Here is a 14,632-nt window from a genome sequence, read left to right as displayed (position 1 = left end):
CTCATGCTCACTCGTGGTTCTCTGGTATTCACGAATGACTTATTAGACACATTTATTACAGACTTTACATTGTTTAACACTTTTTTAAAGTAGTGTATATTTGTGGGGCTTGTGATAGGCAGATTTTTCACGGTGACTTACGTTGTTCTTTCCGCTGTGGGAGACGCTAAAATCTCAGTTACTAATCTAACAGAACGTGTAACTGTGTCCCATCCTGCTGCTCTTTAGGAAGGTAAAACTCTCTGTTACATTTCACAACGTATTTACACCAGTTCTTTGTTTTTTTCACCAGAACGTCTTCATTCATCATCTCTTTTCTGAGTTGTTTCCGGGGTTGTTACTGCTGTCTGTGCTAATCTCGCGAGAACTACCACCCAGGCCATTTCAGGTGGCAGTTCTCGCGAGGCTAGTGACGGTGTTCAGGTTAGTAAGAGCATCTTTTAATTATTATTACATTAAAATACTGAATGTTTACATCAAAATACTAATCCGGGAAGATGGCAGGAAAGAGGGGTAAAATACGGGTTACTTGATAGGTATGTATTAGATTGTGACAACAATCACAGTTCTGCACTCCTACTTAGAGCAATTTGGCCAAACCTGTGGTCTGGATTATTTTCTGTCTTTTTAATGTGGAATCTGTTTGGACTGGGACGGTGCAAGGTGAATGAAACTTCAAGTGATGTGTCCGGATTAGAACGAGATGACGCGCAAATGCTTGCTTAGGTGGTGAATGGATCAGGAGGTTACTGAGCGGTGTGTGTTGCAGCATTAAACCGTATGGAACATGTAGAATACATGAAACTGCTTGTCATGTTTACAGTTGTATGCAGAATGAGCGGCTATTAAATAAAGCTGAGTTATTAAGGAAACTCGCCAACATGTGCTCACGGATGTGAATAGTATTAGCAGTAATGGGTGCAGGCTTAAAGAGAGATCGGCTTTATTCAGGTTTGGCCCGTATTCTGACGACTACGGGCCGGGTCAGGTCTAACTTTGTAGGTCTAATTAATTGCCATTTGAGGCACTTTCCCCGTTTACACGGAGACGCTAGCGTTTTCAAAAACTTCCACTTTGAGACCGTTTTTAAAAAGTGCATTCTCTTTTTTTGAAGAATTATTTTTTTAAATAATTGTTTTTAGGTATAGAGTTTGCCTCTGTATTATGAAAAGAATGCATACAAAGTAGTAAATTAAAAAAAAACAAAAAAAACTGTGTAGTTGTCTATTGCAATAATAATGTACAGTATGTGTCAAGCGTCTTTATAACATCATGGCTTCCAACACTTGAAAAAGGAAAGACTTGACCAGACTCAGGATTTCACTCATTCTTACTTTTATTCTTTCCAGTGTCAAGAAAGGTAAAAAACCTTTGAACACATAAAACAATGCAAATAAGTTTATAATTGTTCATCATACAAAGTAAGTACAAATAAAAACAATTTTGGGTCAGTACATTAAATTTGGTAAAAGCATATTTTAAACTTTTTTTTATTAAATCAATGGAGGTAATTAATATGTAAAATCAGGCATTATCAAACAGAAAACTAGGTCTACTTTTATAACCTGAAACCTTTTTCCTTATGTTTATATCAATTATAGATATTACAATTTCAACAAAATAACTTATTTTATACTATTTTCATACATATATTAAATATTTTCACTCCGAATTTTATCAAAGATAAATTTGCGATATTTTAAATACTAACTTATTTTAGACCTTAAATACATGAACAAGGTTTTAAGCAGATTTTAAACTGTCTTCCTCTTCTCATGTATTCAACTTAACTCAGCAAATCAATTGAGCAAATGAATTATACAATGATGAGTTCACATTTTAACAGTCCAGTCAATATGAGCTCACCGGTAGACCTTCAATTGGTTTCAGTCCTTTTCCCATGCATATTGCGCAGTGTACGTTTCAGCTGTTCTCAGCTCTGTTGTGCACAGCCAAAGGCCGTTTATAGGGTGACTTTCTCGTCAGTGAGAAAGCCCTCACCCGTTGAGGTGCGCCGCAGAGAATAGTGCGCACACACATAGCAGTGTGTATGTACGGCTGCACGCACACAGAGAAGTATCAGCGCACGCCGTCATGCGCTTGGAGCAGCACATGCACACAGCATTAAGCCTGGTTTATGCTTGAATGGCGCAGGACGTCGCGAGATGCGCACACCAAAAATCACGTCACTGCCCGCCCAGCGCTTGTAGCGCTCAAACAGATCGCTGGAATAGTATGGTTGTCACAGAATCCCACGGTACACCAGTGTTTTTTTTTTTTTTTTGTTCATTTTAATTATTCAATCAGATTTCAAAAAAAGACTAAAAAAGATTTTAAATTTCTAAATATCTAAATGTAAAATAGTAGAGCTAAAAGAATGCAGTAGATTAGCTTCATAAATAATTGCGTGTTTCTGAAACAAAGGTTTTTAAATTAGTTTTCTTTATTTCGATCCCTTAGCATGTATAAAATAAAGGAAGTTCAACATTTTTTTAACATTCCTACTCTTTACCACACATCAAACGTCACATTGTAAAGGTTACACTCCAATACGGATGTCCACATGTTTCTTCAGAGAATTTTTGGCCGAAGCCTGCCGTTTTGTGACCTTTGCTCCAGTGTGAATTCTTCTGTGTCGATTCAGGTTACACTTTAGAGTAAAACTTTTCTGACAAACATCACAAACATAGGATTTCTCACCTGTGTGGGTTAACATGTGAATCTTCAGATGCGACTTCTGAGGAAACCGTCTCTGACAAACATCACAACCAAAAGGTTTCTCTCCAGTGTGGATTCTCATGTGTTGCTTCAGTTCAGACTTGCGATGAAATCTTTTTTCACAAACATCACATTTATAAGCTTTCACTCCTGTGTGGCCAGTCATGTGACTAGAAAGAGTTTCCTTATAAGTAAAACTTTGACCACAAACATCACAACCAAAAGGTTTCTCCACCCCATGGATTCTCATGTGTCGCTTCAATTCAGACTTGCCAAAAAAACTTTTACTACAAACTTCACAACCAAAGGGCTTCTCTCCTGTGTGGATTCTCATGTGATTCAAAAAACGTTCCTTACGAGTAAAACTTTGACCACAAACATCACAACCAAAGCGTTTATCTCCTGTGTGGATTCTTAAGTGCACGGAAAGAATTGTCTTTTGAGTGAATTCCTTGTTACAAACACCACAACTAAAAGGTTTCTCTCCTGTGTGAATTCTGGAGTGGATCTTCAAATGTGTTCTGTCTCGAAATTGTTTCTCACAGATGCCACAACCATAGGGTTTCTCTCCTGTGTGAATTCTTGAGTGGATCTTCAGATGTGTTCTGTTGCGAAATTGTTTCCCACACACGTCACAAACAAAGGGTTTCTCTCCTGTGTGAATTCTTGAGTGCACAGAAAGACTAGACTTACACGTAAACCTTTGACCACAAACATCACAACCATATGGTTTCTCTCCTGTGTGAATTCTCATGTGGACTTTCAGATGTGATCTGTTGCTAAATGGTTTCCCACACACAATACAACTGAAGTGTTTCTCTCTGTTGTGTGATGTTACTTTGGTGTTGTTCTTAGTCCTAACCTTTGATGTTTGAAAGATCTTATAGCTCATGTCCATATGTTCACTCTGAGCTTTAGACTGGGACAAAGGTTCCCTCCAATCCTCAGAGCAGTCAGTTTCCTCTCCATCGGTGTTTTCTGCTTCTGGGCCTTCACTGATATCTCCATTTGGTTCTACTTTCATGAGTTTAGCTGAGCTGCAGGTTGTAGGTTCTCCTTTGATGTTCTCACTAAGTCTCCGGTGTAGCAGCAAACACTGAGCTACCTCCTCTGCATCTTCACTCTTCACAGTAACAGCCGTGATATCCGTCTCCTGCTTTTCCTCCGGACTTTCCCACAGTTGTTCCTCTTCCTTCTTTATGTGGAGATGACCCTGGAGCTGCAGTCTATGTTTACAGGAAACACCATCAGGAACATCTGCAGGCAACCCTGAACACAACCAGGACCATCAGAGATGTCACTATATTAATTATTCACATAATTAAACTCAGCTCTAAATTAACACAACAAAACACACAAATTAATGACCCTCCCCAATAGGGACGATTCACTCAACTCCCGATACGGTTTGATTCACGATATTTGGTTCACGATACGATTCTCTCACGATTTAGTTTACAAAATGGGACTGTAGACAAATGACTGAAAAATATTCCTTTAATTTATAAAGCTACTTCCGGTTCTGGGTTCATGACGTCACTGTGTCGCAGTTTGTTTGGTTTAAAAAAAAAAAAAAGGTCAATATTAAATTTTTTATAAATATTTTTGTACCGCTAAAAGTCATTTAAGTTAATATTTCATGGTTATTTAATATTACTAGTACAGTGCCCGTCAGAAGTAAGCATTCATGTGGGAGCATAAGGGGTATATTTGCGGGTGCAAATTGTGGGTGCAATTTTCCTGGTCTAATTCTATGGGACATGTGCACGATAAATGTGTTTGTTGTTTTCTTTTTTTACTCACTTTTATATTTTTTGTTTGGTGTATTTTTCCGTAATGTATGTTTTTTGGAGTCGTGTATTTTTGTATCTTTCTGTTGTGTTTTTGTGCATTTTTTGTATAATTGTTGTTTCTGTTGCCATTGTAGTGTGATTCAGGAGTCATTTTGTGTACTTTTTGTATAAATATTTAGTTTTGTGTATTTTTTGTATAAACATTTAGTTTTGTGTATTTTGAGCCATTTTCATATTTTTGTTGTATTTTTCTGTAATGTATGTTTTTTGAAGTCATCATTATGTGTATTTTGAGCCATTTTCATATTTTTGTTGTATTTTTCTGTAATGTATGTTTTTTGAAGTCATCATTATGTGTATTTTTTATCTTTCAGTTGTCTTTTTGTGAATTTTTGGATAATTATTGTTTTTTGTTGCCATTGTAGTGTGATTCTAGTACAGTGCCAATTGGAAGTATGCATTCATGTGGGAGCATAAGTACAGTTGTCAATTATGGCCAAATGAGAAAATGTGTGTATGTACAAAGAGGTGTACATACTCTGTAGTGTTATAAAGGGGTTTATTTCCCTGATTTAATTTTATGGGACATGTGCGTGATAAATGTGTTTGTTTTTTTATACTCATTTTTATATTTTTTTTGTTTGATGTATTTTTCTGTAATGTATGTTTTTGGAGTCATTATGTGTATTTTTGTATCTTTCTGTTGTCTTTTTGTGCATTTTTTGTATTTATGGTTTTTTGTTGCCATTGTAGTGTGATTCTGGAATCATTTTGTGAATTTTTGTATCTTTTTTAGTGTAGTTTTGTGTATTTCTATTGTTATTTTGTGTATTTTTGTATAAATATTTAGTTTTGTGTATTTTGAGTGATTTTCATGTTTGTTGTTGTTTGGTGTATTTTTCTGTAATATATGTTTTTTGGAGAAATTTTGTGTGTTTTTGGAGCCTTTTTGTATATTTTTATGCATTTCTGTTGTCATTTTGTGTACTTTTTGTATAAATAATGTTTAGTTTTTGGTTTTATTTTACTCATTTAGTATATTTTTTTATTATAACTACTGTGTGTGTGTGTGTGTGTGTGTGTGTGTGTGTGTGTGTGTGTGTGTGTGTGTGTGTGTGTGTGTGTGTGTGTGTGTGTGTGTGGCTGCTAGAATCTTAACACATAAAATAATATAAAAAGAAACACTCACCGTTGCGCAGAACAAACAATAATCATAGTAGAGCTGTGTTGTGGACCCATCCGTTCACAAAAACGTTACATTCCTCTTTCTGAAGAATCAGAATGTGATATAATTGGTTAACGACCGTCAGCACAGCCACTGCTCACAGTCATGGAGACGACGGAGGAAGTGACATCCATGACTCGAGATTTAAAGGAAGTTTGGAATCACGGGAATAATATTAAAGGGGAAATATCATGCTAAATCCACTTTTTTAGCCCTTAAATGCATTTTGATGTATATTTAGATTGTTTAGAAGCACAGAAAAGTTCAAATTAATCTCTTCAGGTGCTCCGTTGATATCTTTATATTCTGTTTTGGTCATATTTTTCAATCTGTTTCGATTTTTCGATTCTCTATTACGTTTTTTGAACAATTACGTCAGCGGAACTGCCAAATTAGGACATCGACTCCAGGCCCAACAATTCGAGCAATTCGCCATTTTTATTTCTCGCTTTTATTTTGTAGTCCAAGCTCCAGGATGCAGAAGTTACGAGAGGAGAAATCAAAATGTTTGGTTGTTGGATGTAGTAACCCACACGCTTCATTACAACGTCTCCCAGCATCAGAACCTTTTCGAAGTGCCTGGTTGAGTTTTATTTTTTAATGGAAATGTACCCACATCTGTAGGTAAGGTCATTTTTGTGTGCGCGCAGCACTTCAAGGATGACTGCTTCAGCAACCTCCGCCAGAAGGATTTGCCGAAAGACTTTGTCTGATTGAGGGTTCAATTCCTTCTATCTTTGGAGACGACGAACAGAGCACTTCGGTAAGCTGTAAATAACGCTAAAAAGTGTGATGATAAGACGTCCCTGTCATTGTTTTGTTAGCATTAGCAGTTGCACCGTCTTCATATGTTAGCGCTGTGTGCTCGTTTTAGATCCTTGATGATATGGCCTACGTGGTTTAATTTAAGTCTAAAGTTTTCATTAGTCATTTCATTTTGCCGTTTTTGTCTTTGAAAAGACTGTATTAAAATGCATTTCGTGACGTTAGCTTGGCACTAGCGTTAGCTCGGTGCTTGTGTTAGCTCACTTGTTAGGGTTCTGCAGGTTCATCATCTTCATTTTCATCTCGCTCCGCCGGGTCAGACTCTGGCTCAAACATGTAAGGCTGGATGGACAAGTCTTCTGTTGTTGACATTGTGTAAATAATGTGTGAATAAACTTTTTCTGCACCGCTACATAGCCATATCTCTTCTATCACACTACAAAAATGGCCGAGCAGGGTGGAGTTGAACCTGGAGAGGGGGCGGGGTATGAAGTGTCTCATTTGCATTTAAAGAGACCGCACCAAAACGAGTTGCTCTTAGAAGCACATCAGAAAAGGGGTAGAAAAGGGGTCTGGGGAGTTATAATAATGAGGAATTCAGACCCAAGCAGTGCAGTTCCGCTTTATATAGACCACAAATGCATGATTTATATCTAAAAAGGAAGGATTTAAAACCATAATATGTCCCCTTTAAATAACCATGAAATATTGACTTAAATGACTTTTAGCAGTACAAAAACCTTTTTAATATTGACCTTTTTTTTTTTTTAACCCAAACAAACTGCTAAACGGTGACGTCATGAAACCGGAAGTAGCGTGCTCAATACCGCGCTCCTACCGAGGGAGCCGTAATCTTAAAATTAACGTTTTCACCATTTTGCAACACCAAATTACTCTGGTCTAAACTGTCTTCCTCTCTCTCACTCGTGTGTTTCCAGTCTGTGTCTGCTTGGCTGTGTGCGCAGCGATTGGCTCTGGCTGCACATGTGACTCTTGCTCGGGTGAGGAGCTGTGCAGTGAAATAGATATAGATGGTGCGCTAGCGCCCCCTCACATTCTGAGGTCAAAAGCTGCCGTCCAGAAGTGAAATAAAATTAAAATAAACATTTTGAAATGACCAAATTACTCCAAAATAACAGATGCACAAACTCGGGGTATTTGGAAGCCGTCGACAAAGTTTCAGGTTGAACGGGCACCGCGTCGGGGAGATATTTGCTCCACACACACACAGACGTTTCCGTCATTATAGTATAGATTCCCGTGATTCCAAACTTCTTTTAAATCTCGGGTCACGGACTTCACTTCCTACACTGTAAAAAAATGCATGCAAAATTGCACTGTAAAAAAAATCTGCAAAACACAGGCCACGAAAGGTGAAACGTGTTATAGCGAGAGACTAACTACTGTATATCAACTTAACCTAAAATACAACATGTTGTGCAATGACTTGGCCACCTTCCTACTTCACCTCCTGCAACATCTACAGACCATTAACTTTACTTGCACCTGTGGCTAACTTTAAGTTTTAAATCCCTGGTAAGATAACTAAACCAACAAAAACACTATTCTGGAAGAAAATAGAGATTTTAATTGTGTGGGGAATAAATTAATTTAACCGCCAATGTGCCGGTTAAATATGTATGCTTTATGTGTGGCAAGAAATGGGCAATTAGCATGTGATGACCACATAATCATGCATTATCAAATTCAAGTTACTTTTTGTAGCCTTTCAAATACATTAAAGGTCTCATGGCATGCTATTTTTCACCCATCTCCATTTGTTCTAAGAACATAGAATTTGAGGTTTGTTTTCCCAAACTCGCCTGTTTTAGCCCTCTGAAAATTCACTTTCTGTATATACATGAGTGGGCATGTCTATAGACAGGACACTGATTTCCTCCTCCCCCCACGGTTACGTAGGGCCAGAGGATGGCCTGCCCTCCTCTGATCCACTCCTTAGTCGAGCTCTTGCTGCTTTATAAAAACGAGACTGAGAGTGGGGGCATACATAAACTGCAGAAAATACATACATAGCACTGCGCGAAGGACGCTGAAATGCTCACCCAAAACAAAGATGGCAGCGCCGGAGAATAACTAACGCGAGTGGCTCCTCCGAGTTTCAAAAGTGCAAGGCAGTGAAGGCACAAACTCATTTGTCGAAGGTAGCTGTTCCCCGTAACCGTAACGCAGATAGATATGTAAAGCAACATGTATAAATTACTTTTAGTCAATGAATAGGGGGATAATAGATAGTCGAATCAAAAGGGAAAAATTAATCATTAGATTAATCAATACATCGAAAAAAAAATCGCTTGATTAATAGCTTAAAAAATATTTGTTTATCCCAGCCCTAGATAGACATAGATATGACACCAGGCCTTAGGCAATCACTAAACTCTTCCTTTGCCTAGAACAAATGCACTAAGAAAGCTGGCAATGTATAGACTGGTAACCTACTAGAATAACCACGATACATTACGATATCTGTCACTGAAGAAATTCAGAATTTGATGACTGCACTGAATCCATTTCACAGGAATTACAAAACATTGTCTATCAATTTCACATAAATGACAGCCAAGTAAAACAAAGTGTATAGTGCAGAGTGGCTCTTCTTAACACACACTGACCACAACTAGTCCAATGTCCTTGTTAGTGTTGTCAAAAAACTTGATACCGAATAAAGTATCGATACTCACCTGCAAAAGTATCAAATACTAACTTCATCTCTTAATATATCTGTAGTTCATCTCCAGTTTTTTTTTCCCTCGCCTGTTTCAATTGACATAACTTTATTCACTGCTGCAGACACAAACAGACACACGTGCAACACCCTCCCCTCAGCTGCAGCTGAACACTAATATGGCCCTATAAATCACAGAATCGAGCAATGAAAACGATTAAATGGACAGAATCAACACAAAACGCCGTCACCGTGAGGCAAGGAACCTTTTTTATGGGGAAATATTCCATGGACCGCTGATAAAATGCACCACCCTCCCCCCTCCTGTCCTGGCTGCATTAAACACAGCCTAAAACACATCAAATGCTGTCTAAAATTGCCACAAAAAAAACTGCGGCAATCATCACTGACTTAAACACAGAGCCATCAGTGCCCATTTCACTTTGCTGTGCCTGTGAAACTCTGTCCGTTTTTCGTCAAGCGCAGCAGCGCTCTGTGAAAACATGAGTCAGCTTTAATCAGCTTCACCTGCTCAGAGCATTTGAACATCATCTCATCAGAGCTACAGAAGATCTGTGGATAAAGTTGTTCAGTTGTTGGGAAAGAGACCATCGATGCCAGGAACTTCTGATACTTATAAAATATTCTGTCATCCATTTGTTTTTGTGTTATCATTATGGTCTGGAATGATGTCATCACGATCATTTAAGTTAAGTTTTGATAAATTTCATTTAAAAGAACCCAAACAATAAACCTGCTCAGAGTCAGTAAACCATTGAAATGAAAAATGAAAAATAAACATTTCAGTCAGTGCATTACCCTGGCATCGATGGTCTTGTCCTCAACAACATGCAACTTTTCCCACAGATCTTCTGTAGCTCTGAAGAGATGTTAACACACTGAGCAGGTGAAGCTGCTCAGAGTGCTGCTGCTTTTGACCAAAAAAGGAACAGAGTTTTACAGGCACAGCAAAGTGAAGCAGGCACTGGTCTTCTCTGTTTTTAGGAGTCAGTGATGATTTGCATAGTTTGTTGGCAGTTTAAACAAGGTTTCAGGTGGTTTAGGCTGTGTTTATTGCAGCTAAGATGGGAGAGGGAGGGCGGTGCATCCCGGAAAGCGATCCCCAGAAAAATGTTCTCATTAAAAAAAATGTTCCTTGCCTCACATTCCATGCCGATTCTGTGCATTTGATTTCGTCCATTTGATTCTGTCCACGATTCCATTAACGTGGATTTTATAGGGCCCTATTTTTTTTTTAAATAAAATGTAGAAAATGTTTGTTTTTTTTAAAATACAAAAATATCGATATTTGGCGCCAGTGAATCGATAACGAACCGCTAGATGAAACCTTGCGATAGGGATGTAACGATTAATCGTAAGGCAGTTAAAAATCGATTCATAGGTACCACGGTTCACATCGATGCTCTGAAAATTGAATCGCAGTACTTTTTTTTATATATTAATCCTTCCAGAAGCGGACGTGACGGGCGGAATCTGCTACTATTTTCTTTCTGGCCGCCATTTACTGTTAAACATGCTCATAAATGATTCTTTACTCCTTTAGCACCGAAAGTATATCTGTAATATTACGTGAATATCTGTAAAAGTCAGGTTTTTCTATTAACTCTGTCTGCCAGCATAGCTTCTCTTCTTCACTGGTGGAATAACTGCATGCCAACCGACCACTGGGTTACCAGCGCCCTCTGCTGGTCTAAACAAATATCTGACGTAAATACAGTAAAATGACTTTTTTTTTTAAAAGTCCAATCGTTAAGGCACAAAATACATTTTCAGTTGCACTTTTAAAAAGAAAAAGAACTATTACGCAGTTTTGAATTGCTTATTATAGAACCAGAATTTAAATTAATAGGCTTCTTCATTTGTATTATTCTGTTATTTATTTCATTCAAGATTTATTTTTAGTTAAATTGCATCATTTTGAATAGTTCATCAAGGGATTCTTTTGACAATGAAAAATAAAAGGAAAATAGTATAGTATTTTCCCCAAAAAAATAAAGGAATATTTTTCAGTCATTTGTCAACATTCCCATTTTGTAAAATAAATTGTGAGAAAATCGTATCGTGAACCCAGTATCGTGAATCGAATCGTATCGGGAGTTGAGTGAATCGTTACATCCCTACTTTGCGATATATCGTATCAATGTTTTGGCACACAATTTTTATAGAGGACATTGTTTTAATTTTCCTGTGATTTCTGTCAATTTTCTCGTGATTTTTGTCAATTTTCTTGTGATTTATGGTCATTTTCTTGTGATTTTTGTTGGAACCCCAGGGAGAATAGTCTTTACCAGGGTGAAGACTAATGGGGATCCTCTATTTTAATAAACAATCAGTTATCAGTTATGGCTTTTACTTCACTTTTAGCAAAACAAAGATTTTTGCTACATTGGAAGTCTAACAAAGCCCTGCCTTTCTCTCAATGGATTTGAGATGTTGCGTTTTACTTAAAACTGGAAAAAATCAAATAAGAGCTCAGGGCAATACAGAGACTTTTTATCAAAAGTTATTTTCTTTCCGATTTCAACTCATTACCAGCAGACTGAACAAAAACTCTTTGAATTCCTCCGGGGTTTTTTTTTTTTTTTTTTCGTTTTTCCCCTACATTTATTACTATTTTCATAATTATCTTTATATATATATATATATATATATATATATATATATATATATTCTTAATTCCTTTTTGTATTGTTAATTGTCTTCTTATCTTCTTTTAATGATGTAGCTCCCATAAGTATCGTGGGGTTGGGGTGGGAGGGGGAGGGAAGGGTGTTCCTGTAACTAGAGAAGTTATTATTGAAGTATTGTGTTATATCTATCTTCTATCTATGAAAGCAAAAAAGGTCTGCGTGCATGTGTGTGTGTGGAACGAATATTTTGGAGTAATTTGGTGTAGCAAAACATTCATTTTAAGATTACGGCCCTCTCGGTAATGAGCGCGGTATTGAGCGTGCTACTTCCGGTTCCGGGTTCATGACGTCACTGTGTCGCAGTTTGTTTGGGTAAACAAAAAAAAAAATCAATATTAAAAACGTTTTTATACTGCTAAAAGTTATTTACGTTAATATTTCATAGTTATTTAAAATTATTCGAGTGATTCCAAACTTCCTTTAAATCGCGGATCGCGGACTTCACTTCCTCTTCCGTCTCCATGACTGTGGGCGGCGGCTGTGCTGACGGCCATTAACTATCTGGTTCTTCAGACAGAGGAATGTAACTTTTTTGTGAGCGGATGGGTCAACAACACTGCTCTACAATGATTATTGTTTGTTCTGCGCAAGGTTTATTGTTTCTTCTTATATTATTCTGTGTTAAGAAAGATGCTAGCAGCTACAATGTAAACACACACACGGCTGATGCGCGTGCGTGCACTACACTGGGATGTACGTGCTGAATGCACACAGAGCTGTTTAGAGAGAGTTGCGACTTTGGTGTTGCAAAACGTTTATTTATTGTGGTACACGGGGCGACCGTGGCTCAGGTGATAGAGGGTCGTCTTCTGATCGAGAGGTTGGGGGTTCGATCCCAGTACCTGACTATGTGTCGAAGTGTCCTTGGGCAAGACACTGAACCCTAAGTTGCTCCCAGTGGTTGACTAGCACCTTGCATGGCAGTCCTGTCCCACTGGTGTGTGAATGTGAGAGTGATTGGGTGAATGAGCTGATATGTAAAGCGCTTTGAGACTGCTTCAGTGTGGTGATAAAGCGCTATATAAATCAAGTCCATTTACTTCAGGGTCTCTCTCTTTTTTTTAATCTCCCAACAACCTGCAACGAATTATGTGCATGTGTGTGAGAGATAACGCACGGAGGAAACACACACGGTATTTATAATAAAAATATACAAAATGAGTAAAACAAAAAATATAAAAATGACTCAAAATACACAAAACTAAATATTTATAGAAAAAATACAAAAAATGACAACAGAAATGCACAAAACTACATAAAAAAAGATACAAAAATAAACAAAATTACTCCAGAATCCCTACAATGGCAACAAAAAACTATAATTACAGAAAAAAACGCACAAAAAGACAACAGAGATAAATAAAAAAAATGCACATAATGACTCCAAAAAACATCCATTACAAAAAAATACACCAAACAAAAAAAATATAAAAATGAGTAAAAAAAAAAAGTTATCATGCGCATGTCCCATAGAATTAAACCAGGTAAATCGCACACACTATTTTACTTTGCACCCGCACATAAACCACTCTATAACACTACAAAGTACAGAGTATGTACACCTCTTTGTACATCCGACCTTCAAAGACACTCATTTGGCCATAATTGACAACTCTACTTATGCTCCCACATGAATGCATACTTATATATATATGATCTACCAATGTTTGTTTTCTCTCCATTCAATTTCACATTGTTTTACTTTTTAATGTTTCACTTTGTTGATTGTTATAATGTAAATGCTGAAAAGTGGTGGATCTTGCATCCTTGTTTATGTGGATAGCAAATAGCAGCCTTCCTTGTTTTTACAATAAGAGATGTTATTGTGTGGGGCCACTCATATCTTTGTTTACTCAGGGACCTACATATGTACCATCTTCCTGCCAAAGCTCTGGAATAAACATTATGCATGTTCGAAAAAAATCCATAACAGTACAGATGATTTCTTATTTCTGTATCAATCAGATGTGGGACTAACACAGTATTATCTGATCGCATCTAACGATAAAAGTGACAAGTCCAAACCTGCATGGTGGTCTTCAGCTGAAGAGTCTGTGATCATGTTGCTAAAGCTAAGCTAAATACTCCAAACGGCGTAGCGGTCAATCTGGTAACCGTGTTAACTTGTTAACGATCTTCGTTTAGGTCTTTTTCCTCCAATGAAGAATAATTCATGAAACACTACTGTACAGCACAGATGTGTGCTCAGTTAATATAAACTCTTTAAACTAATCATTACAAACACACGGAGAAACGTTCATTTTTTTTCCTTCTTCGGTGGTTTTTAAAGGTGGTTGGCAGTGACACAAAAGCGCACTTTACTGCCACTTAGCGGTAGTGATGCGACGTTCCTTTTCGACGCTTCGGAGCGTGCGTCGCGGTGCTTCTTTTTTTTTATTGAACACAAATTAGCAATTACAACAGTTTACTATACAACAAAATATAACACACAATGAATAAGAATAAAAGGAAATAGAACTAAGAAAATGACACAATAGGAAGAAAAAACTAAACAAAAAATAAATCAATTAAAAACAGCAGGAAAACTTTTGGTCTTTAGGTTTCAAACGTTTACAGAATGAATGGTACAGTTTAACAGCTTTCTTTGTTTTTAACATATTTTATAGTATTGAAGAAATGATGTAACATGTTTTCAAAATGATGTTTGTTTGGTTTTGCCTGTGACCAATGTGTTTTATGTATTATATGGTATTTTGCCAGCATGAATGGAGTCTAT

General features: G+C 37.2%; 1 protein-coding gene across 2 annotated transcripts; it reads right to left on the bottom strand.

The window, feature by feature from the left end:
• Nucleotides 1–1,674: 1,674 nt before the first annotated feature.
• On the bottom strand, nt 1,675–14,173 carry LOC114463528 (zinc finger protein 501-like). Of its 2 annotated transcripts, none has more exons than XM_028447138.1 (2): nt 13,921–14,173; nt 1,675–3,987 (listed from the first exon to the last, which is right to left on the bottom strand). In XM_028447138.1, exons 1-2 carry the CDS (start codon nt 13,955–13,957, stop codon nt 2,540–2,542), a joined length of 1,485 nt encoding a protein of 494 aa, XP_028302939.1. In that variant the 5' UTR covers nt 13,958–14,173; the 3' UTR covers nt 1,675–2,539. The 2 variants fall into 2 exon arrangements, with proteins under 2 accessions (XP_028302939.1, XP_028302940.1); XM_028447139.1 differs by having other exon boundaries at nt 1,675–3,975.
• Between the last annotated feature and the right edge of the window lie 459 nt (nt 14,174–14,632).

This window comes from Gouania willdenowi, chromosome 5 (assembly GCF_900634775.1).
Source record: "Gouania willdenowi chromosome 5, fGouWil2.1, whole genome shotgun sequence".
Classification (NCBI taxonomy): domain Eukaryota; kingdom Metazoa; phylum Chordata; class Actinopteri; order Blenniiformes; family Gobiesocidae; genus Gouania; species Gouania willdenowi.
Note: the sequence above shows the minus strand (reverse complement) of the source record. Positions and strands in the feature narration are given on the sequence as shown.

What these genes read in the sequence shown, in the direction of transcription:
- LOC114463528 (XM_028447138.1), bottom strand. Translation starts at nt 13,957, where the DNA reads ATGATCACAGACTCTTCAGCTGAAGACCACCATGCAG. An exon ending in AGCTGAAGACCACCATGCAG is followed by an intron (nt 3,988 to 13,920) that starts GTTTGGACTTGT and finishes GGTTGTGTTCAG; the next exon opens with GGTTGCCTGCAGATGTTCCT.